Source organism: Bison bison, unplaced genomic scaffold, assembly GCF_000754665.1.
Source record: "Bison bison bison isolate TAMUID 2011002044 unplaced genomic scaffold, Bison_UMD1.0 scf7180017864232, whole genome shotgun sequence".
NCBI classification, from domain to species: domain Eukaryota; kingdom Metazoa; phylum Chordata; class Mammalia; order Artiodactyla; family Bovidae; genus Bison; species Bison bison.
Genome location: NW_011494804.1, coordinates 1,896,808 through 1,922,766, shown reverse-complemented (window position 1 = coordinate 1,922,766; position 25,959 = coordinate 1,896,808). Strand labels below are relative to the sequence as shown.

The window sequence follows — 25,959 nt, the reverse complement described above, 5'->3', positions numbered from 1 at the left end:
ATAGTGAAAAAGAATATACATATACATACACACATGCATACATGTACACACAAATATATAAAAATTTGAACCACTCTGCTGTACACCTCAGACTAATACATTATAAATCAACTATACTTCAATAAGGAAGAAAAAAAAAGTCCATCTCCTATCCCTTAACAGCTGGCCATGGATGTTTCTCAGTTGCTCAGTCGTGTCCAACTCTTTGTGACCCCATGGATTGTAGCTATCCAGGCTCTGCTGCCCAGGGGTTCTCCAGGCAGGAACACTGGAGTGGGTAGCCATTTCCTTCTCCAGGGCATCCTCCTGACCCAGGCCACGGATCCCCTGTCCCTGACCTCAGTCTTCTTTGCAGACTGCCTTGGAGCAGACCATGTAGACAGACCCTGCTCCCCGAAAGCTTCTGGGAAAATGCTTGTGATCTTCCTGGGTCTGCTCTAACTGCCTCTGATCACTGTGTCCACCTGAATGTGGGTATTAGGTTGGCCGCAGAAGGCATCTGTGTGGCTGGACAGGTGTGTTTCAGCAGGGGAGGCAGCGATGATAGGCTGGATGGTGGGAGTAGGGTGGGCCCTAAAGCCTGGGGGGCTGGTGTGGGTTAGTGTCTAGGTAGCACTTTGGGTCCCGGGTTTGCGTGGGGCGGGCAACCAGGGGTGCGGTCTCAGGGTGCCTTGAGTGTACCCTTTCCCTCTGTCTCTTTTCCTTCCCTCATGCTCTATTCATTCATTCATTCTTATTTTTCCTGCTCATCCCCTCCCCCATCTCTGAATAATGTGTTAAGAGTTTAAGATCCTGTTTCTCACAAGAGCACGGTGTTCATTCTGAGTTTGTGCAGCCCCTGAGTTGAAAGCGCCCTTCAGATCCAGTCTTCCAAAGCACTCCAGGGAGGGGGTGGGGATGGAGCAGGCCAGGGGCCTTCTTTCTGTTTTGGAACTCAACAACTTTACATACTGAGCTAGGTTAGGAAATTAAAAATAAAACCAAAAAAAGCACACAAAAAATGTGAGTGGCTCAGATGGTATAGAATGTGCCTGCAACGCAGGAGACTCCGGTTCAATCCCTGGGTTGGGAAGATCCCCTGGAGAAAGGAATGGCAACCCACACCAGTATTCCTGCCTGGAGAGTTCCATGGACAAAGGAGTAGTAGGCTACAGTCTATGAGGTTGCAGTTGATCTCAACAGAGAGACTAACACTTTCAAAGCTTAGAAGCAACTTCTTATACAATGTTTCATTAAATTCTAATGACTTAGGAATTGTTCTAACACTAGGAGTCTCAGGGATTTGCCTAAGGTCACTGACAAAGGAGAGAGAGAGCTAGCTTTTATCATTCAGGCCAACACACTTGCTTCCTCTGCAGAAGGAAGGTGGAGGTCACAGGGGTGTGTGAGATGGTGGAGAGGTGCACTTGGGGCCTGACTGCTGTTCAGCTACCCAGTCACTTCCACGCTTTGCGACCCTCTGGACGGCAGCACGCCAGGCCTCCCTGTCCCTCACCAACTCCCGGAGTTTGCCCAAATTCATGTCCATTGCATCGGTGATGCCGTCCAGTCATCTCATCCTCTGGGGCCTCTGCACATGGGGCCTGAAGACCACCCCTATTTCTCAGTTTCATGAATACACCTGGAGCTCTTGAATGCCCACCCGGATCACAACAGTGTCTGAGATAAGGGGTTCAAGAGAGAACCTTCTGGAGAAAGAAAGTGTCTGACATGGGCCTCCGGACCGGGTGTGAGGCAGTCTCCTGCCTGGGTCCTTTCTGCTCTGTCAAGCTCACAGGGGCAAGGGCTTGAGCGCACAAAGTCTTGACTGGGTTTTCCAGGGTGGACGCACTGCAGGTGTCTGGGGCTGCTGAGATGTTCTGTTTAGGTGCATACCCTGCAGGGTTGAGGTCGGAGACAGCCTGGGCAGTCACCAGTGAGGACGGAATCCCTGGAGAGAGTCACGGTCTCTAGATGGAGTTGCCCGACTGCCCATGGAAGGCAGCATTCGGGACAACGATAGGGGAGGTTCAGGGGGCCAGCAGGGGCGGCTTCTGGGAACAGTGCTGAGGCTTGCTTTTCTTTCCCGGCACTCCCAACCTCTGTTTCATCCACAAAGACTACTTTCACCGCATCTGTTTCAAGGGAGTGTCAAGTCAGAAACCAGATACTGGGCTTCAACAAGCTCATTTGAGTTAATGTTTGGCAGGTGATACTCAGATCTAAGGGCAGCAGGCAGAGTGGGGCCCAGGACCCGGTGGGCAGATGACTCAGGATCCTGGGTGTCCTCACCTTCCTGGGTGGTCATGTGTTCTCTGGCAGCTTCCTCTTTGCCCGTAAACTGGCCTGGGGGGGAATCCCCACCGGGTCCTTTAAGAAGCCCCAGGGGATCCTGCAAAACTCAGTGACTTCAGCCTAGAGCACAAGATGAAGCCGGGCTTCCCCTGCCTGTTGGGCCTCCTGGGCCTCCTCCACTCAGCTGTCATGAGTGTTTGGGGGGTCACCACCACCTTCCCCTCCTTCCCGCCCCCCGACTCCTTCCCCACCTCCGACTTCAGCTCCGGCTCCCCTACTGACTCTGCCTGGTCCGCCTCCAGCTCCAAGTCCCAGGTAAGGAGGCCCCAGAGTCTAAGAACTGCGTTCTGTCCCTTTCTTTGGCTTTTTGGAGACCTGAATATAATTTCACGGATGGGTAGTCCTGAACACTCTAAAAGATTTACGACTCCCTTTGTTAACTGCAGGTGCCTTGAAAATGACTTAAAACCCTGGGTAAAATAATTAAATTGTTAGCAAGAGAGACAGCATTTTGGTTCTCCAGCTGGGGGCTTTAGAGAACGAAATCTAAGCTTTCAAGAGGTTCTCCAACCTGACTGTACTTTAGAATTGGGGCGGAGTGGAGAGAGACTTAAAAAAATGAAGTTGCCTGGGTTCTAACCCAGATACGAATGGTAACGGGATGAGCCCTGCCAGGAGAAGCTCCAGAAAATTTTGTCTTGCTGATTTGCTGCCATCGGAGACCCTCGATGCTTCTGTTGGAGCCCTGAAAGTGACTCTGAGCCTTGTTTGCAAGGGAGATGGGTGACGGAGTAGGAGGAGGAGACCCTGGTCTTTGGGAAAAGTGCTGTTACACGTGGTATTTCCCTGGAGGAGCGTTAACTCTTTTCAATCTTTCTTATATGGAATCTGAAGAGTCATTTCCAGCTCAAAATGACAATAGCAGGAGCAAAACAACAAGGCAAATAGGAAAAGCAAGCAAGGGCTAGAAAGGGTCTGGTACAATGGCTCAGCAGGTAAAGAATCCGCCCTCAATACAGAAGACGCAGGAGACCTGGGTTCGATCCCTGGGTTGGGAAGATCCCCTGGAGAAGGAAATGGCAACCCACTCCAGTATTCTTGCCTAGAGAATTCCATGGACAGAGGAGCCTGGTGGGCTATAGTCCATGGGATCGTGAAGAGTTGGACACGACTGAGGAAGCACAGCAGCTGGCCCACGTCACTGGGACATACAGTGACCTTAGTTTAGGGGACGGATCTCTTTTGAGGGAGTAGGAAGAGACCTGGAGGGGTGAGAGGTTGGGCGCAGGAAGCACCCTCCACCTCTGCCCACATCAGCTCTGGATATTTCTGTAGGAGTCCTACTCTGTAACAACTAGGCTTTCTGTGCTAAGGTGTGATTTCTGTCCTCTGTATTTCTATGATCTTTACTCACATTTCAGGTGGCTGCTTATGTGATCATTGGACTGGAAGGGCCAATAGGACAAGAGGAGGAAAAGGCTTTTGTTTGTTTCCACTTCACCACCAGAACCTCAAGGCAATGAAAACCATTTGATAACCTCAAGGCAGTTATCAAATGGTTTGCATAGGGCTCGATAGAAAAGACAGCAATAATGTTCTCTGAATGACTTTTATAAATGCCATGACTACATCAAGTATATAATATATATTATTTAATCCACAGAGTTAAGTAAGTAAAATTTATGGTCCCATTATAGAGATGTGAAAACTGAGGCTTAGTGAGATAACGTTATTGGCTTAAAGTCACTAAAGCAGCCACTGATACAGCTCAAACTTAGCTGTTCATATGCTCAGTGCTCAGTCACTTCAGCTGTGTCTGACTCTGTGATCTGTGGACTGTAGTCTGCCAGGCTCCTCTGTCCATGGTATTTTCCAGGCAAGAATACTGGATTGCCATGCCCTTTTCCAGGAGATCTTCCCAACCAAGGAATCGAACCCATATCTCCATGTCTCATAGGTTGCAGGCAAATTCATTACCCACTGAGCCACCTGGGAAACCCCTAGCTGCTCATGCTTTCCACCGTCTGTCTCCATGCAGCTTTCATTCTAAGAGAGTATAGATAAAAAGTGCTCATTTTAAAGAGAGTGGTTTGAGAACCATGAATATGCACCCAGCTTCTTTGTAGCCAGAAGACACATCATTTTACTCCATGATACTAAATGATTTCTGGGGACAACGAGACCCGGTTAGCATTTTCTTTAAAAGTGAGGTCACAGTTTGATCACCAATTAGAAACCAGCTTTTGGGTAAGATGATCACCTAAAATACTAGAAAAGAAAATATAAGTCAAGAAATAGAGAAATCCAAAGTGTCTGTTGTTTGGTAAGGAGATAAATATTTAAAAGTAGCTAATGAATGGTAGTTAAATTATACCTAGAGGCTTTAATTTCCTTCCTGGTTTACTTATCTGCCTCTGGTGAGTTAGTATCACGACTCCAACTTCTTTTTTTAGAGCAGGCTAGGTGTCACTTCCACTATAAACCCAGTTTTCTAGGGCTGGCTGTCAGTTTGATGAGCTCTTTGGAAAGTGGTAGAAAACCCCTTTATAACTGTCATTGAGCAAGTTCCAAACGTATCATTTTCTGTACTTTGAAAATGTTGAGTACCATTATTTTATGCCTTGAATCCTTACAGGCACTTAGACTTGGCTGCTAATTAGAGCCAATTGCAGCCTGAAATCACAAATGTGCACCTCACCTTCTGCTGGCATGCTCAGGGCACTTCAGATGCCTCAGATGGCACCCTCCAAAGCGGGGGTGGGGGTGCTATCATGGCCCTCGTTTCCCAGACAAGGTAAGGCTCCACGCTTCACCCCACACAGCAACAGGCAGTCAGAACCACGAGCTGGTTGCTTTTGTCATCAGACAGAGGGACTTATTGAGAAAAAAGACACGAAGGCTTTCATAATGACAGTGGGCCTGATTCACTGGGCAGGAATTGGGTCTTTGTCTCCTTTAGTCAGAGCCTGCAAAATTGTAGATGCCGGTAATGTGAATTGAACACAGCTTGAGTGAGAATTGGTTGGTGTAAGGTGTCTGTGGGGTCCACAGGGTGGATCTCGTACCCTTCCAAAGGCCAATGGGACATGCACTTATTTTTGCTGCCCATCCCCCACATTATACTCACATAGAGATTAAGCATCTGCCACAGAGGAAGACCCATCACCATTAGTTTTATCATCTCTGAATGCAAGGAACAGAAATATCTCTAATGGGAAACACTGATCAAACTTATGGACCATTGTGATGTCAGCTGAGCACCCTGGGCTGATGATAAACAGGATGGGAGCTGGGGAGTGCACAGCGCGAGGACAGAGATGTTCAATACAGGACAGGGCAATGGCTGTCAGCAGGGCTCATAATTATTTGCCTGCCTTTCAGGTGAACTTCAGGACGAAAAGTTGTGAGCTGGTGGTTTCTAGTGGATTGTCTAGAAACTGCTTGATGATCTCTGCTGTTTTGGGAGTTGACAGAGCTTTTTCAAGAACTCTCAGAATGGCCCAGCCCTGTCTTGTGCAGCTAATTGACCTCCCCTTGTCAAAATGCAATGCGAGACCTTTCTTTTGGTAGACAGTTGTTAGAATAAGCTATTTCTTCAAAGGTCTATAATACACGGTTCCTCCTGTAAAAACCTTGGCACCCTTAACTGGAGGCTTTCCACCTTCCATGTGAGTGATAAAGCTGGTTCCCAAGAAGGCTGGCCTCTCTAACAGGCTCCTGGCATGACCTGTCTAGTCCTTATTCATCCCTGGTAAAGACCCTTCCCTTTCCTTCCTCCCAGCCCCGGTGTTCAGCACAAACCTGTTTGTTCTTCCTCTAACTCCCCAAGGTTTGCAGGTGTGGGGTGTGACTGGCAAAACAAGTTGAGGTCAATGTTAAGGATTAACATGCCATACACTGTTTTGGGTAAAAATAAATATATATATTTGTCTTCCCTGGTAGCTCAGCTGGTAAAGAGGTCTGCCTGCAATGCAGGAGACCCTGGTTTGATTCCTGGGTTGGGAAGATCCACTGGAGAAGGGATAGGCTGCCCACTCCCTTATTCTTGGGCTTCCCTGGTGGCTCAGCTGGTAAAGAATCTGCATGCAATTTGGGAGATCTGGGTTCAATCCCTGGGTCAGGAAGATCCCCTGGAGAAGGGAATGGCTACCCATTCCAGTATTCTTGCCTGGAGAACTTCATGGACAGAGGAGCCTGCCTGGCTAGAGTCCATGGGGTTGCAGAGTTGGACATGACTGAATGACTTTCACTCATTCATATATATATATATATATAAAATTTGCTCATCTTAAAAGAAGATTAGATTAAAATAACAAGCAATTTGGGCTTCCCACATGGCGCTAGTGTTAAAGAATCTGCCTGCCATTGTAGGAGACATATGAGATGCAGGTTTGATCCCTGGGTCGGGAAGATCCCCTGGAGGAGTGCATGTATTCTTGCCTGGAGATTCCCATGGACAGAGGAACCTGGTGGGTTATGGTCCATAGGGTCACAAACAGTCGGACATGATTGAAACGACAACACGCACACACGAAACAATTTAGCTTCAAAAGCTTGAATTAATTGGTCCAGGGGTCTCTGGTGGACTAGATCTTGATTATACAAGCATCCGGGTTCAGCTTGTTTAGGAATTAGGGAAGTTGGTAGACATTAAATCACAGAGCACACAACCTCATCAACAGCCAGCTGACCTCTGAAACTTTGAGAAGTGTAGCCTGCATCTCTTCAAATTCTGAAAACCATCCCTTTGCTCTTGGTGTGTCAGAAAGAGACCCTTCGGGCTGATGTGCCACAGGTGAGCTTTGGGCTTGCCGTCAGAGAAGATCATTGAAAGGCACAGTCAGTGGGCTGCCAAGAGTTACTCTGCGAAGCAATTGGAGTAATAAAAAAAATGTTAATTGTGCTGGGATCCCCTTGGGGAAGTTCAAAGGGGACAAAAGAAAAAACAGGATCTTTCAAACCTGTCATTTTAAAATATGCATTGGCACCAAAGTGTGAGCCTGAATATATTAAAGAAACATCAAATATTTTAAAATGACTTTTCTGCAAGTGGTAAGCTGGAAAACTTTAAAAAAATTTGTACAAAACCTTCAGACTACTACATTGTTCAGTTTGTGACAAATGGCTCGTTTGTTGCCATTTTGAAGGATATTAATTATATATTTTCCCAGGTGAAGAGAGAATGTGAATTTGCACTGTACAACTTTACTGTAACCCATATCTTTGATGTTTTCCTCATTCTGCTGGAAGGCAATGAGTTGGGACTGGCACAGAGGTGTAGGAAAGAAAAGGAGTAAGCAGAAGGAAAATTATAGTGAGATTTACTGATCACCTACCATGTACCAGGGACTTGGTTTACATTACTTGGTTCCTCTTGGGGACAACCCTGTGAAGTAGATTTTCTCTGTTTGACAGATGAGGAAACCAAGACTTGAAGAGAATTCAGATCCAGTAAATGGTAGAATTAAAATTCAATCTTAGGACTCTCATCCGGAGAGGCAATGGCACCCAACTCCAGTACTCCTGCCTTGAAAATTGCATGGACGGAGGAGCCTGGTAGGCTGCAGTCCATGGGGTTGCTGAGTCAGACACGACTGAGCAACTTCCCTTTCACTTTTCACTTTCATGCATTGGAGAAGGAAATGGCAACCCACTCCAGTGTTCTTGCCTGGAGAATCCCAGGGACAGAGGAGCCTGGTGGGCTGCCGTCTATGGGGTCACACAGAGTCGGACACGACTGAAGTGACCTAGCAGTTAGCAGGACTCTCATCACTTTAATTTTTTTTCCTTACATGGGGACAGCAATCATTTCCTTTAAGACTCTTCTGGAAAGGTGAACTATATGGTTTGCTTAACAGGTGGAGAGGTGGCTGACCACTGAGTTGTGCCTGTGAGACGTGGTGGCAGCTTTGGGTGTTTTTGTGATTCCGTTCATTTATGTATTGGGTTCCATTTGCTTGCCTCTAAGAGAAGGGGATGACAGAGGATGAGATTGTTGGATGGCATCACCGACTCAATGGACAGGAGTTTGGGTGAACTCCGGGAGTTGGTGATGGACAGGGAGGCCTGGCGTGCTGCAGTCCATGGGGTCGCAAAGAGTCGGACATGACTGAGCTACTGAACTGAACTGGAGCACTCTTTTGACAAGTCAATTTCTGCCATTCCCCTTGCCAAAAAGCTCGTTGCCCAGCTTATCTCTGATGTTGAACTTACTTTTATTCGCAGTCATTTTCCAACTTCACCGGCAACAGAGATGACCGTGGGGTCTGCCAGTGCTCCGTTATCCTGCCGGACAACACCTTTCCTGTGCTGAGAGTGGAACGCCTGGAAATCACAGCTCAGACTATCTCCAAGAAGTTTGAGACAGAGCTTTCTAAAGTAAGCATTTTACTCTTTTTGCCTCTCCCAACAAGGTCTTGTCACGCACAGACAACATGGCTTTTCTTCAGGACTGTGTAAGCAGCCTTTCTTCACTCTATCAAGGAGCACATCTGCATGTAATGGATGTGTTAGCGTTCGCTTTGCAGTAAGCTATGGAGTTCCCTATAGCAGGAGGGGTGTGCACAGAGGACAAAGACGGGGTGGAGATGATTCGCCCCACAGGATAAGCTCTCTTCACTGTCCTTCCAGGAAGCTGGAAGGAAGCCTGTACATTTCAACCCTGAAACCTTTTTTTGGTTTTGTGGTTTCGTCTTCCCTTTGGTCTTCTTCTTTGGTGTTCTTCCAGCTTTGCCTTCTTTTCTTTCCTCTCCTCTGTCCTTAGGTTCTGTCTTCCTGTCCTCGCGTTTTTCTCATCCTCTTCCTATTCCATTATTTCCCCTCTTGCCTCAGTCCTTTCTTTCCTCTTCTTTTTCGTTCTGTTTTTGTTTTTTCCTCTTTTGGGTCTTCTCTTGCATGCTCTCGCTCCTTCTTTCTCCTCCTCCCCTCCCCCGAATCTCCCTCTCACCTTCCCCACTCTCCCTTCTTTTCCTCCGTTCCTCCTGTTTTGTCAGTTCACTCTCTTCCATCTCTGCCTCTCTCTCTTTCTTGGAGTTAGCCTCTGTTGCCTCAGCAGGGACCTTATATCAGATGCATCTCGCATTAACCCCAAATTGAAGACTTCCCTGGGAATTTGAATCTAGCAGGTCACTCAGCCTTGGTAGAAACCTCCTGAACCCCTGGTTACTGCTTTCTCCAGCCCGAGGACATCATATCCCTGAATTAGCCCTTCTCCGAGCTGGTTGGAACAATGAACTTGGCATTCCAGCTTTGACCCCTTTAACCTTTTTAGCCAAGTCAAAATCCTGCTTTCTGCACAGGTGAAGTCCACCCTAGGCTTTCATCACACGATGCATTATTTATTAATAATACCACTCCATTAACTTACAAGGAGCTCTGGATTTCCTGGAAGATTGGAATAAGTTTTCCCAAGAAATTTCAGCTCAGCTACCTCAACATCCAGCCTAGTTATCTTTTAAGACAAAAATTCCAATGAGGCTGAGCCCCTGCTTTCAACCTGAATTGGTAGATAAATATTCTGAGTTTAAATGAGTGTCCAGGAAAATGTGTTTGACGACTCCAGGAGCCTAGCTTCTTAGGAAATAAAATGTCCTTGAATTAATCAGCAGAAAAGGCACAGCACTAAATTATAAATTCCAATCATTAATATTCATAGTCTTATTCCAGCATAATCAAGTACAGATAAGAAGTTATGCATAAAAACATAACAAGTGGAGGAAAATCCTAGGTAAGGATCTTTTCAGTTAGAGTCATTTGCTTTGAAATAGTGGGAGCTACTGATTTGCATATCTTCTTGGCTGGCAGGGATGTGAAGGGCAGTTTGAAACCCCAGGCTGCTCCAGGGAGAGGTTTGTGAATCTGGGACATATAATCCTAATCCTGTGAGGGGGGCAGGAAGCATCTGCCTTGCTAATAATTGACGGGGAAGAAGTGTAGAGAAGATGAAGAAACTTTCAGTTCTGAAAGGGTCAGGAGCTGGTCCTAAAAAAGATTCTCGACTGAGGCCTAGGAAAGGAATTGACCTGCCTCCTGAGATTTACATAATGGATTCAGGGTGTGCCAGCTAAGGATGACAGCAGTAACATGAACAACTTCCCTCTGTGCTTTTTCTGAATGTTTCCAGTTCTACACTCAATAAACCCTTTAAGGCAGGTAGGCCAGTGTTCTTTCCGCCATGGTAGGGATGGGTCAACTGAGGTTCATACGGGTAAAGAGGCATAAATGTAAAGGTCTCTTGGCCGGCTAAGACAAATCAGGAATCTGGGTCTTGGAATCAGTCCATTTGTTTTTCCTCTCAGCCATGCTGTTACCATCCTCTAAGAAGAGACACGTGCTTTCCTGGTGGCTCAGTGGTAAAGCAGCCACCTGCCAATGCAGGAGATGCAAGAGACACTGATTCAAAGATCCCCTGGATTAGGAAGATCCCCTGGAGGAGGAGATGGCAACCCGCTCCAGTATTCTCTCCTGGAGAATCCCATGGACAGAGGAGCCTGGCAGGCTACAGTTCATGTGGTCAGGAGTTGGACATGACTGAGCGACTAAGCACAGCATACATAAGAAAAGACGCAGCAGGTCAATAATGCTTTCCATCCAAAGTTAGCTCTTCAGCTGAGGGCTTTTGAGTTCCAGGTGAATTATTATAGCTGTCCTTAGGTTGCCTTGGAAATCCCTGTTTGTCTGGAGGCCTGGGGGAATGCCCATTCGAGCAGGCTGGTAGAAAAGGATTTGGACTGCCAGATGTTGATTCATTATCTGTCAGGACACAGAGAAGACAGGGATGGCCCCCACATAAGATGCTGAAAGCGTTTGATACTATGCTGTGGTCTCTGAGATGTCCCCTTGTGACTGTACTTAGGAAGGAGACAGCACAAAAGGCGGCTCAGAATTTTTTTCTCGAGAGGGTTATGGTCTTTGGGGCAAGTTATTAAATATGACACTTTTGCTAATAGTCTCTCATGCATGAGAGGGTTGAGGCAGCCGGGGAGACATTTAGGCAACCCATAAACAAACAACATCGATTGAGCAATGTTTTGTGCAGTGAAATATAATAAATTAAAAGGTCAGATTGAAAAAAAAGCCTTAAGTCACTGTCTCTCTAATAATTGCTGTAATTTATAGGGCACCCACTATACCAGGCACTTAATATACATTATCTCTAGTGTTTGCAATCATTGTGTAAGTGTGATACCATTATCCCCAGTTTATAGGAGGAAATGGAGGCTTGGAGAAATTAAGTGATTTGCCCATGAAGTACAGAAGCCTGATTTGTGCTTAGGTGGGTCTCGCTCCACAGTGCTTCATATGTCTTGATGATCAATTCACGCTGAATTAATCTTGTTGTTAAAAATATATTAAAATGACAGTATGTGGCAAAGTGCATTTAGTCGTTTTGAATAATCTGGCTATGGTGATGATCACAGGTTTTGAGGAACTGGCAGAAATGCGAGCCAGATAATTCTTTAGTCTAATAGCCAGTTGGGCTGCATTCTTACCTACTGCAAGACCGCGATGTAGAGAACAACAGCCAGCCCCCAATGGTTGTTATTCTCTAGAGTCTGATCCTGAGAATCCAGTAATGATATGTGCGTAACAAATAGAAGAACGAAAAACTCTGCATGAAGGGCTGAGGGTTTGAAGGCAAGCATAGATGAGTCATCTGAAGCTCAAATTTGTAGTGAGGGGGAGCTCTGCAGTAACAATGTTGACACAGGGAGGTGTCTCCTTAGGGGTAGATGACCCTGAGCAAGCTGGGCTGCCTCTGCTGAGGCTGCACCTTCCACAGAGAGCTGGGATGTTTCCAGAATTGTCCGTTCCATCTCAACACTAGAGATCCGTACGCGCAAAGGGTTCAGACTTACAATCTCTTTACATGACTACAGTGCACACCATGAAGTCTTTCTGGCCCATTCTCAAATTCTCTCCCACCTTCTGTAACTCCGTGGATGATTCCAATTTTCCTGAACATCCTGGAGCTATTCTTGAAATGTTAGTTGAGAGAACCTCAAGATTTTCCCCAAACAGACTTTTCGAGACCCTTCACTCTGTGGCAGAAGCAGGGCAGGCCCAGCACATGCACTCCGAGGCAGCAAACGTCAGGATCGGCCTTGGTGTGCAGGGCGAATCTGGGAGAGCCACATTTCGTTTAGCAGAAATGACAGTTGAATCACTCATTTTTATAGAACAACAGCTGTGATATGCCACCAAAATGTTCCAGGAAAGCTGAGGGTGTTTCATTTGTTCCAAGAGCTGGCAAGGCCAAATGCCAACAAGAATATTCATTTTGCGAACTTCCATTTCTGCCGTGGGTTGGCACTTCATTATTATTATTGTTTTTCTCACAGCCAAAAATCTTATGCCTGATTTTTGGAGAAGTTGAAACCTGGCTACCTTATATCTACGTTTGTGCTTTTGAGTGAGACTTGCTAGGTTTATATATATATATGTTTTTGTTTTTTTTAACCTCCTTATCCACCAAAATGTCACCAGCCTTATCAGCCTCTTCTGATGGCAATGAGCATCCGTTGCCTGAGGAAATATACTAGCAGTGCCAAGGGCTGTGTTTTCAACTTTCATTAAAATCCTCTTTGCCTGCAGCCCTAGGCCTTTAGGTCCATGGCCTATGCGTCTACTCTAATTTGTACAGTGGGGTTAAGTGGAAGGGCTAAAATGTCAGAAGTTAGGGCTGCCTTTGGTATTAGAAGGATTAGAAGCTGACATCTGGCTCTGACTTCATCCAGGCCCTGTGGATCAGCTACTTGACATTAGCACAGTTTGGAGGGAAAAGCATCACTTCTTTTCAAATTTTTAAAAGAGTGTAAAAACTGGCAACTTTTAATGAGCAGGTCCTTAAAAAAGCCATGGCATTTCTTTTAGAGATCAGATACTGAAAGAACCACCAACTGTGTTTATTGAAATATCCATTTGGAGATTCCAATTATACACTAAGCCACCATGGGAATTTTTGGAAGTATTTTAGCTTAATGATCAGACATTCAAATGTATGCAACAAATGTGTAATTTAAAGGTCTGATTGCAATAATCAGGTCTTGGAAAAAACCTGGAATAAATATGTGGATGCAGTTAATGAAATGTGTACTTTATAGTAGCACATATCTCACATATTGAGGAGTAAGTTGGGTCTCTTTTTTAAAATTGAAGTATTGTTGATTTCCAGTGTTGTTAGTTTCAAGTACACAGCAAAGTGATTCAGTTATACATACATATGTATCCGTTTTTTTCAGATTCTTTCCCCTTATAGGTTATTTCAAACTGAGTATAGTTTTCTGTGTTATATGGTAGATCCTTGTTGGTTACTAAATAGACATTTCTCCAAAGACATACAGATGACAAAAAAGCACATGAAAAGATGACAACTTCACTAATTATTAGAGAAACGCATATCAAAGCTCCAAGGAGGCGTCACCTCACATCCGCCAGAATGGCCATCCTCAAAAAGTCTACAAATAACAAATGCTGAACAGGGTGTGGAGAAAAAGGAAACCTCCTATACTGCTGATGGAAATGCAAATTGGTACAACCACTATGGAAAACAGTATGGAGATTCCTTAAAAAACTAAAAGAAAGAGCTCCCATATGATCCAGCAAACCCCACTCCCAGACACTCCAGAGAAAACCATACTTTGTAGGTTGAGTCTTTATGGTACTCTGTAGAAGGCAGAGGGATTCAAAACTCATTGCATATGGTAATCAAAGAGGGAATTCTTCTTAGAGCATGTCTCCCTCTTCTAGAAAATAAAGCGGTGGTTCTAAATGGAGAGAAGGTGGTGGTTGTGGGGGGGTGGGAGTGGTTTTGCGCCTGGGGAACATCTAGCAATATCTGTGACATTTTTGGTTGTCATAGCTGGGGGTGGGTGGGTGGGCACTATTTGCACTTAGAGGCTAGGAATGCTGTTAAATATCCTACAATACACAAGAAAGAATGATCTAGCCCCAAATGTCAATAGTGCTGGGGTTGAGAAACCCTGATTTAGAGCATGTGTGTTGAGTGGAAGAGGGTGGGCCAAAGCCTGATTCAAGCCACTGTAGTTTGGAGAGATAATATCTTCTCAAACATTAAAGTGGAGATTAAACTGTAGTTGCAAATGATGATCTGAAGCACAATTATTTTTAGTCTAGGCAAGTGTAAAAGCCACCTCCTTCCCCATCGTAACAATAAGTTCTTTTTAGTCTGTACTTGGATTGATTTTTAAAAATATCTAGTTAACTATATTTTTGATACTTTGCTTTACTTAAAAAAGATTGACCACGATCAAATAGTCCCTGAGGAGTTGGTAGTGGAGGAAGGCTGTGTGACATCTCCCTGAGAATTGACTTGAGCTGTTTGCCCTTCAGGTGAAGGAGTATGTCCAATTAATCAGCAAGTATGAAGAGAAACTCTTAAACCTAACTGTCCGAGTATCGATCATGGAAAAAGATTCCATTTCTTACACTGAGCTGGACTTTGAGCTGATCAAGATGGAAGTGAAGGAGATGGAGAAACTGATCAAGCGGCTGAAGGTCGGCTTTTCCGGAAGCACAGTGATCATTGACCAGTTGGAATTGGAGGTATGAAATCACTGTTTGCGTATTAGTGACAAAGTCTCTTTCTCTGGTGACCCAGACAGTAAGAATCCGCCTGCAATGCAGGAGACCCAGGTTTGATCCCTGGGTTGGGCAGATCCCCTGGAGAAGGGAATGGCTTCCCACTCCAGTGTTCTTGCCTGGAGAATCTCATGGACAGAGGAGCCAGGTAGGCTACAGTCCATGGGGTTGCAAAGAATTGGACACGACTGAGCAACTAACACTTCCACTCTTTGGTGAGCAAGTGCTAGGATCAGGAGAGGAATCTTTTTCTTCTGATGTCTAATCCTATACTTGTTCATGACCACCTGGCACATCCCGTGTTCCACTTTAGATGGATGCCTGGCTTTGAATAGTAAATCACATACATGGGGAACATACTAACTGAGGAGTAGCTGTCTAATGGTCAGAGTCCCACTCCAGAGCCAAATGACTTTCAATATCTCCAGAAAGAAGATGATATATAAGTGTGAACAACTCCAAGGCCAAGCTAGATCAGGGGGTCTTCTTCATTCTGGATTTATCTTCATGGGACTTGAAAGTCACGATTTACCTGATTTTGGATGTGCTAGGTCCGTTTCTCCTTTCCAATGAGCATATAATCTTTAATCCCTCTTGGAACGCTTCTCCACATACTGGCAAGTCTCTTTAAAGGAGTTTCTTGTAAGTATGTTTTTCTGAAGGCTTTTAAGCTCTGTGAATAAAGATCATCCCATTAATATTAGGCTTGGATAATTTATATCAACAAGGAGTATCCTAGCACAGTCATGACATGGACTATCATTGAGAATTCCAGTTCTGTATTTTAGGATTCAGGCTTTCTCTGGCCCTTACTATTCATTAGGAACTTAATTATAATATGGCATGAGTAAACACGAGTTTACAGGGGAAGGTTGTCAGAGATGAACTTTAATGGACATTTGGGGATGCTTCGATGGAACCTGTTTTCTGTCATTACAGCTTTTAAAATCTTGGCCATTTTCTTCTTGTCACACACATCGGCTTGCAATCCGACAGGCATTCACACTAAACCATGAAATGTATTCTTCCAAATGAAACCGTTCAGAAGAATCTCGGGTGTATTCTCCAGCAACCTTTCTCTAAGTGACAAATTCAGCCCTGGAATGTTTATGAAAGAAGTTGCATGATAACAGAAAATCACTCTGAATTTTGATTTTCTTAGATCAGGAATATGACTCTCCTGGTGGAGCAACTTGAGACGCTGGACAAAAACAACGTCCTTGCCATTCGCCGACAAGTCCTGGCTCTGAAGAACAGGCTCAAGGAATGTGAGGCCTCTAAGGTCGAAAGTACCCCCCCGCCCCCTGCTCCAGGTAAGGGTGCGCCGTCTTTCCCAGGCTCTGGAAGAGCTGAAGCTGAGGTGGGGAAGGGCTCTGGGATGGTGGAGGTGAAGGGAGGATGGGATTTTTGCAGGTCTGAGTTTATTCTCCTGTGCTTTTAAATCTCATCTACCCATTCTACGCACAATCACATTCTGGGGTGCACAGAGGAGAAGCGCAGATGATGAGTTGATTTAAAACAAAATCCACAAATTGCACATAACCTTTTTGCATTTGCTAACGGGGAGAATGTCTATGGTGATGGACTGGTTAGCGGGGGCCAGGTGAAAGCTTCTGCAATCTTCATGGCATCACCTCTGTTGTCCTGGGGATTCTCGGGGCTGGTTGGCTCATTTATCTGATGAGCCAGGTCGTGCCTAGAATCCTCCTTGCCTCTTTTCCATCTCCCCCAACTTCCCTCTCTTCTTCCACCTCTTTATTTCTCCTTCCTGCTCCCATTAAATTCCCATGCTATGTAGCATGTTCTAGGATTCAGTGAGGATGTAATGGATGGCCCAGTGGCTTAATGGGTCAAGAATCCGCCCGCAACGCAGGAGACACAGAAGATGTAGGTCTGATCCCTGGGTCAGGAAGATGCCCTAGAGGAGGAAGTGGCAACTTACTCCAGTTTTACTGGAAATATTTTACTCTGAAATATTACTCTGAAATATTTTATGAATAGAGGAGCCTGGCAGGCTACTGCCCAAAGAGTTGTAAACAGTCAGACATGACTAAGCATAAACTGGACCTACACGTCCAGTGCCATGTAGGCGTGTCCTACCATCTTCCTTAGACTGCGAATTCTTGGAGGGCAGGAATGGTGTGTCCCTCTCTCAGGAATCATCCTTGAAGGGGGTTAGGTGTAGCATCAAGATGCGTGCCTGTAACTGAACTGCCTTCTTGAATGGGGTGGTGGAGTGTAGGAATCAGGAGCTCGGCATTGGGATGCCAAAGGCCTGAGCTTCCCAGCTACATAGCCATGGCAAAAAGCCTTAATCTCCTCCTTGGTAAATGGAAGAACAGTCCTAGGAACCTTGCAGGGTTGCAGTGACGATTCACAAAACGATTTTTGACAAGCTCACAGCTCTGTGACTCACATTTATACACTGGCGATTGTCGTTGCATTAATGCGGATACTTAAAGTGAACACCTCGCTGCAAACAAAAGCAGAGCTAGATCCGTGTGCCTCTCAGCACATCCCTCCAGGTGAACTAAAGCCGTAGTGTCCAGCCGTGGAGCCAGGGTCACAGGGACACTCTCTCTGCAAGTCCTGAGCATCTCAGCCTTGATGGGGACCGTATCCGTTCATCAAATCATACAGCTCTTGTGATTCTCATTCACTCCTATTCTCACAAGCTGCTTCCTTTCAGGCCATGCATTTCTGGGTCCTTGTCACTGTCACGGATTTCTTTAAGGCTTTAATTAAATACTGCCATTGTTATAATCCTCTTGGTGTTGTTCAGCGGCCTATTTTTCCTTCCTCTGCGGTTGAGACTCTGTCACAGTATGACCCGCAGAGGAGGTCTTGTCCTCTGTAATAAACTAGGCTAGGGAATGAGACAGAGAAGGCAATGGCACCCCACTCCAGTACTCTTGCCTGGAAAATCCCATGGTCGGAGGAGCCTGGTAGGCTGCAGTCCATGGGGTCGCAAAGAGTCGGACCCGACTGCGCGACTTCACTTTTCACTTTTCACTTTCATGCACTGGAGAAGGCAATGGCAACCCACTCCAGTGTTCTTGCCTGGAGAATCCCAGGGACGGGGGAGCCTGGTGGGCTGCCGTCTATGGGGTCGCACAGAGTTGGACACGACTGAAGCGACTTAGCAGCAGTAGCAGGAAATGAGAGCTCGGTCTATGGGGCCCCTAAGCGCTCGCTCCCCGAGGGCAGGAGTCAAACAGTGACCCCTCTCTCGATACTACCTGAGCGTGTCTTTCTTTCCTCCCTTCATCCGTCCCTTCCTTTCCCCTTCTTTCTCTTTTTTTATTTTTTGAAAGAATTGATTTTCATCCGCTTGTTTATGTATTATTTTTGGCTGCACCGGGTCTTCGCTGCTGGGCTAGCCTTTCTGTGGCCGCGGTGGGCGGGCCCACTCTCTAGCCGCGGTGCGCCGGCTCCTGATCTCCGTGGCTTCTCCAGGCGCAGAGAACCGGTTCTAGGTGCACAGGCTTTAGTGACTGCGGCCCGCAGGCTTCGTTGCCCGGTGCCATGTGGGAACGAGCCCCTGTTCCCTGTCTTGGCAGTTGGATTTTTAACCACTGGACCAGCAGGGGAAGTCCCGTCTCTTTTTAAACCTCAGCAAACTGTCCTCATGGAATAACTTTCCTGGCAGTTTTCTATGCATCCCTTGGAATGAAAACAGTTTAGGGCAGGAAAGAAGGTTCGGGGCTGCCATGTCTCAGAGGAGGGGGCGTGGTGGAGAGGGTGCAGGTTTTCCTGGGGTCACGCAGGCGGCAGGGAGCTGACGCTGAGGTGCCAGACCCCTTCCTGCCTGTCATCTGGGGACCTCAGGCGTCAGCACCTCCAGGCCGCTGGTGGGGGAGAAAGCACACTGCTTAGGATCTAAGGAAGAAAGAAATGGTCAGTCTGTTTTCCTATTTTCGTTAGCTTTTTTTTTTTTTCTAGAACTTTCCCCCAGGTCCTCAACACTTAGGCTTTTGTGAGCCAGCCCGGCCCAGCTGTGTTGTTTAAACAGATTGGTCGCAGACTCCCTCTCACTTTCCCACAACCTTGGCTGCAGCTGGATCCCTGCCAGGCCGCTTGGCCCTCCTCCAGCTCTGTTCATATTATATTTATGATGTTTATATTAAACTGACTTTTTGTCATGTTTTGAAATCAATTTCTTTCACTCGCTCTCTTTCTATTTGGACTGGTTGATAATGCAGGATTGGAAAATCCCCAGGCACCACCGCATTGTGAGCCTGTGGAGACTTTAATTAAAGTTACTCACTATTATGGGACTTTAAAATCTGGCCTGTTTGCTTTTCTTCACTGCAGAGTTGCAGAGAAGAAAAAAAAAAAAGAAAGAAAGAAAGACTTGGCCCCTGCAGGCAGCTGCCGTTTGCTACCCCCATGGTCAGCTTGATCTGAGAACCAGTACATAGTGTTAGGGTTCAATAAAATGTGCTTTATAGATGCTTTATGCCACAGATGGCGTCCTTTTCTGCTTCATTTCGTAGAACTTCCTAATCTAAGATAATTGGCCTGATGCTCATTAACTGTTTTCCCTAAAAACAACCGACTTCGGTTTCTCTCTGTTCTTCTCCCTGGATCTGAAGGACTGTAGATAGGAAAATGGGATGCGAATGCCTAGAATTGTCACTCTTATAGGTGGAGGTGCAAGCCTGTGTGCTGGCACATAGTAGGTGTACAGTAAATGACCCACGAAAGATGTAGGCTGATTGGCCAAAATCCCGCGCCTAGGGAAGAGCTGAGCGTTGGGGAGCATATATCCAACAATTCCAAGTCCATTTCATCTTAATTATTTTATGATTATGACCATTTTGATTGCCTGAGTCTCACAAGTCAATTGTATTCTCATCTTTGCTCCAAGTTCAGTTGCCCAGGTGAGAGGGAACATTGGTGGATCCAAGATTAAATTTCCTCTTGTTGAGTGTGCTCAGTCGTGTCCGACTCTTTGTGACCCCATGGACTGTAGCCCGCCAGGCTCCTCCATCCATGGGATTTTTCCAGGCAAGGATACTGGAGGGGTTTGCTGTTTCCTCTTCCAGGGGATCTTCTTGACCCAGGGATTGAACCCGCAGCTCCCGCAGCTCCTGCATTGCAGGCAGATTCTTTACCCACTGAGGCATTGGGGAAGCCCCACATTTCCTCTGCTGGTATATAATCTTTAGTTTTTTTGTTTTTTTTTTTTAAAGTGCTGCTAACCATGAAACTTAAAAAAAAAAAAAAAAAAAAAGCCAAGTTAGAGTATTTTAAAGTTTTACCTTGTGGCCCCCCAGGATATTTTCAGAAAACCATGGCAATATCTAATAACCTCCATGACGAAGAAGAGATTGCCAAACAAGGCTATCTGGTATGGAGAGTTCCTTGCATTATGTTCTGTGCAGTGAATACCAGGCTCTTGGAAGCATTCAGATATGTTCTCGGGTAAAGAGCTAGTGTTTTTATAATTAAAGCTAAGGACACAACTTAGTAACTAAAATGATAACCATGACAACAAAGGTGAGTTTGGGATGTCTAAACAGTTTTTCATTCCATAATTTAGTGCCACGGTGTGGTTGGTACTGTTCTGGGCACTTGGCTACCAGGATGGGTCCATAAACCTCCAGAAACCACTATTTAATGTAAACCTTCAGTTGTAACATGACGTGATTATAACGCTGATCATTTATTGAGTTAAATGTACCTGTCTTCTGTACTCTTAACAGTTCTACAGAGTAGGTATTATTATTTTTTCTTCTAACACAAGGAAGCTGACACTCAGAAGGTTGGGCAAGCCACTCAAGGATACTCAGCTCACTAGTGTTGGGGCAGGATTGGAATTGGAACCTGTCTGGCAATGTTTTCAGTGTACCAGGCTGCCTTCCACAGATGCTCAAATGGAGAGAGAGGTTGCACCTGTGCTTCCTGGGGTGATAAGAAAGTTCCAACAGCTCACTAACCTGATTAACACCAAATTATCTTGGCTTTCTTGCTTGTGGAGTAGCTGAAAGGGTACTTTTGTTCTCAGTTCTGTGGTGTGTCCTCTTCCGTCAGAAAATGCAAAAGGATTCGTCGATCTTTCACAACTCTTGAGTCATGGTTGGGCAGTGGGTTATTGTTCCAGTGGCAGGAAAAATTGGGGATAAAGAAGGAAAGGCATGGGGTATCTCAAGTCCTTGAGATGCAGGAAGGGGCTGGGAAGGGATATGAGACAAGGCAGGGTGGAGAGAGGCTCAGACAGGGTAGGGGATGGGCTCTCTCGCTGGGCTAGATGAGACGGGGATGCAAGGCTCTGTGCTGGCAGTGGTACCAGGCTGCCTGTCCGTTCCATCCTTGTTTCTAGGACAGTTTGCAGCCGGGAGTTGAGGAAGCCTGCTGTAGCCTTGTCGCTGGTCTGTCACTGTTGTGGCCACATCCGTAGCACTGACAACAATACTTTGTTCTAGTCTTACTTCCTCTTCCTTTGTTGGGAGCCAGGGCTATAAAAACAGTTCACAGGAGTTAGAAGATAAAAGGAGGATAACAGAAAGGACATGAGAGTGTTCAGGAATGATTGTGGGGTGAGGAAAAGAGATTCAAATTTCATACCAGGTACAATTTTATTTTTTAATTGGAGTATAATTGCTTTACAGTATTGCATTAGTTTCTGCTGTACAAAGAAGGGAATCAGCTCTGTGTCCACAGATAGCCCCTCCCTTTTGACCCTCCCTCCCACCCCAGCCCCACCCTACCTCTCTAGGTACTGCAGAGCACAAAGCAGAGCTCCCAGTGCTATGCAGCAGATCGGCACTGGCTATCTAGTTTACACACGGTTGTGGATGTATGTCAAGCCCAAGCTCCCAATTCGTCTCACCCTCCCTCTCTCCCCCGTGTCTACACGCCCATTCTCTGCATCTGCATCTCTGTTCCTGCCCTGCAAATAGGTTCGTCTGTACCTTTTTTTTTAAGGTTCCACACATATGTGTTGATATGCAATATTTGTTTTTCTCTTTCTGACTTACTTCACTCTGTATGACAGACTCTAGGTCCATTCACATCTCTATAAATGACCCAATCTTTCCTTTTTATGGCTGAGTAAAATTCCATTGTATATACATACCAAATCTTCTTCATCCATTTATCTGTTGATGGACATTTAGGTTGCTTCCATGTTCAGATATTGTAAGTAATGCTGCAGTGAACACTGGGGTACATGTGTCTTTTGGAATTTTTATAAGAGGTACAATTTTAATCTCTTGGTCAACTTGTGAAATAATAAATGTTATTATTATTAGTAGTAGTAGTAATTTTTAAGGGAAGTTTATTTTGGATCCTTCATATCTAAGGATTTCTCCCTCTAGGACAGAATAGTTTATTATCTTTAATCCATGATAAAATGCTTGACTATGTGACAGCACATAAGTTTTCCCTAAATATTTTGTTGCTGTTGGTTTGGGATATTTCTTTTCCAGGAGGGCAAGATTCAATTAAGCAAACAATGCCTAAGTCTTCTAACCTACAAGAAAAAAGTGACTTTCTATCATTTCCTCAGGGTGAAATGTCGTTGAACAAATAAGTTCTCAGGAAGATATTTTAACCAGAATATCTGGTTAGTAGCATATAGAAACTCAAACAGTTTTTGTTATCATTAAACTGAACACACCGCTAACTTTATTTTAATAATTCATGCATTGTTTCATAAACAAAAGCAAACAAGCATTCATCTGAGAGATCACTTTTAGAAGAGGAAATAATACTTTATAATTTATTATTTCTTTAGTGGAGAGCAGTCTCTTGGTTGAACATGCGTTGCTTTTTTATTTATGAAATGGTGCATGCATTATTAAAATAAACCCGCGACTGTGTTCTGCTTAATGATATGCAAAATTATTTGAGGTTGAGTACAGAGCAGTTTCATTTCTCTACCTGTTGTATGGTTGGCTGGCTTTCCCACCAACTGTGGATTTATGAGAGCATTTAAGGAGCACATATTTAATTCTGGGACCAAAAAGCCCCAGCAGATTGGAAAAATAAAAGCAAGATTTCTAGTAATGGTTTCACCTCTGAACAGTCCTTGAATGAGAGGGGGAGAGAGGAGAGGCATTTAACAAGGAAAGAAATGGGTCTTTCTGTAGCCATCAGAGGTAGAGACTCAGAGGCGAATGCTTTGCACCCTCTTGCTCCCCACAGTGTTAATATCGGGCAGTTCTTTGGAGCTCTGATTCTGGCTTGAGCTCACCTCATGTGCCCTCCGTGGCTCCCTGAGTCCCTCCACGCATTCACCGCCAGGTTCTGTCCCCTCCTCCCTCACCCGCTCTGCTCTAGGCAGCAGGATGAGGGAAAATGACCTCCAATGTACTTGGAATTGACTTTCTTCTGTAATTCCAATAAAATTTCTGGCCAGCTTTTTAAGGGTATTTATTAAGATTCCAGAAACTGTCTGTTCAAATCTTTAGATAGCTATTATAAAAATACTGGAGGATTTTTATTCTATTTTTTTATAGCTCATAAATGTCTGGGTTGGCAGGCATTTCAGAGGGAGGACTCTGCAAAGGGCCAGAAGGCCCAGCCGGAGTCATTCACCCGGGTGTTTCCGGGAATGTAGATCCAGTGGACCGGTGAGTCTGGTCCCACTTGATTGTACACATTGCGACAATGACGGCGTCAGCCTGGGAACCATGACATGCTGGCCTCTCATTCTGCGGCACAGCAGGCTATGGCTTACGAGCCGCAGGCCCACCTTGGCACTCTGCAGCGAGATGGTCCACGCTTTGGGCACAGAACAGGCAATGCTGCCCTAAAATACCTTCTGTGACTTTTCAAAGCTGAAATCCCACCATTAGAGGACCTCTTAGAGGTCCATCGAGGGCCTTCTTTCTTTTCTTTTCTTTTTAACATTTTTTATTTTGTATTGAGCTGATTCACAACATTGTGATTGTTTCAGGCAAACAGTGAAGGGACTCAGCCATACATACACATGTACCCATTTTCCCCCAAAGGCCCCTCCCATCCAGGCTGCCACATAACACTGAACAGAGTTCCATGTGCTATACAGTATGTCCTTCTTGGTTATCCACTTTAAATATAGCAGTGTGTACCTTGTCATACCGAGTCAAGTAAGTCAGACAGAGAAGGAGAAATATTATATGGCATGCCTTATATATGGAATCTAAGAAAGAAATGATACAGATGAGCTTGTTACAAAACAGAGACTCACAGACTTAGATAACAAACTAATCGTTGCTGGGAAGAAGGGATAGTTAGGGAGTTTAGGATGGACAAGGACCGTCTTTCTGTATTTTTAAAATGCCATAGTAGAAACTTCCTCTCCTGAGGGTAACATGGGCAGCATTGGTACCTGGTGTGGACATGCCCTTGGGGCCCCAGGGAAGGGCAGAGGGAAGGGAAGAAAGACTTGCCCAGGATTGACTTCTTCATCCCAATTCTCCCGGCCCTGGTGAAGAGCACCACCGTGAGTATGGCTTTATGGCAATAGGAAGGCGTTCTCCTGTGGTCTTGCTTTCTTGATTTCTCTATAAGGAAAATGAAATAAAACAATATTGCTGAAATGCATTCTCATAGAAGAAAATACATTAAATTCACCAAGTCTTCCTTTTTTAAACTTTTTAAAATGGTTGTTCACAGTTCCTCTATACCCATTTTTCAGATTAAAGGCCCATCCATGTATACAGGAGACAGTTCTCTCTAGAACTGATAACATGTTTGCATTGAGACCAAGGCCAAGGGTAGCTTTTGCTTTTTCTCCATCAGAACCATGGTGTTGACAAGAAAAAATGTTTATGGATTCCTTTGGTTCTTAGAATATTAAACTGTTTGTATCTTGTCATGCATTTTCTCTAAGAATGTCCTTTTATTTGTTTTGTTCCTCTAGGGAGCTGTGCGCACGGCGGTGTGGCGAATATCAGCAAACCAATTATAGTTCAGCTCAACTGGCTAGGGTTTAGCTATAAGTATGGTGCCTGGGGTCGGGATTACTCTCCCCAGGATCCAGGCAATGGGCTGTACTGGGTGGCACCTTTGGATACAGATGGGAGAACTTTGCGATATTATAGACTCTACAATACAAAGGATGATTTGCTGTTGTATACAAATGCCCGACAGAATCAAATCTCCTATGGCCAAGGCAGTGGCACAGTAGTTTATAAGAACAACATGTATGTCAATTGGTACAACAGCCAGAACATGGCCAAAATTAACCTGACCACCAACAAAGTTGATTTGTCCCAAACTCTCCCTAATGCTGCCTATAATAACCGCTTTTCGTACGCTAATGTTGGTTGGCAAGATATGGACTTTGCTGTGGATGAGAATGGATTGTGGGTGATTTATGCAACTGAAGCCAGCACTGGTAACATCGTGATTAGTAAACTCAATGACACCACACTTGCGGTGCTAAACACTTGGCATACCAAGCAGTATAAACCATCTGTCACAAACACGTTCATGGTGTGCGGGGTTCTATATGCCACTCGCACTCTGAACACCAGAATAGAAGAAATTTTCTACTACTATGACACCAACACAGGGAAAGAGGGCAAACTTAACATTGTAATGCAGAAGATGCAAGAGACTGTGCAAAGTATTAACTATCACCCTTTTGAACAGAAACTTTTCGTCTATAATGACGGTTACCTTCTGAATTATGATCTTGTCTTCCGGCAGATACCCCAGTAAACTTTCATGTGTTAGGGTGGAAGGAAATAAAATTTTTACTGAAAAAAAATGTGGTCTTCTCCACTTATTTAGGGGCTGGGAGTGGGGAGGAGAGACGGGGCAGGGCTCAAGATCCAAAAGTACATGTGCTTCAGTTCAGTTCAGTCGCTCAGTCGTGTCCGACTCCTTGCGACCCCATGAATCGCAGCACGCCAGGCCTCCCTGTCCATCACCAACTCCCGGGGTTCACTCAGACTCACGTCCATCGAGTCAGTGATGCCATCCAGCCATCTCATCCTCTGTCGTCCCCTTCTCCTCCTGCCCCCAATCCCTCCCAGCATCAGAGTCTTTTCCAATGAGTCAACTCTTCGCATGAGGTGGCCAAAGTACTGGAGTTTCAGCTTTAGCATCAATCCTTCCAAAGAAATCCCAGGGCTGATCTCCTTCAGA

General features: G+C 45.3%; 1 protein-coding gene across 1 annotated transcript; it reads left to right on the top strand.

Moving 5' to 3' along the window:
* Positions 1–2,194: 2,194 nt before the first annotated feature.
* On the top strand, positions 2,195–25,579 carry OLFM4 (olfactomedin 4). The gene is made up of 5 exons (XM_010846148.1): positions 2,195–2,589; positions 8,500–8,652; positions 14,626–14,838; positions 16,037–16,187; positions 24,728–25,579. The coding sequence occupies exons 1-5, from the start codon at positions 2,407–2,409 to the stop codon at positions 25,528–25,530; spliced, it is 1,503 nt and encodes a 500-aa protein (XP_010844450.1). The 5' UTR covers positions 2,195–2,406; the 3' UTR covers positions 25,531–25,579.
* Positions 25,580–25,959: the final 380 nt, after the last annotated feature.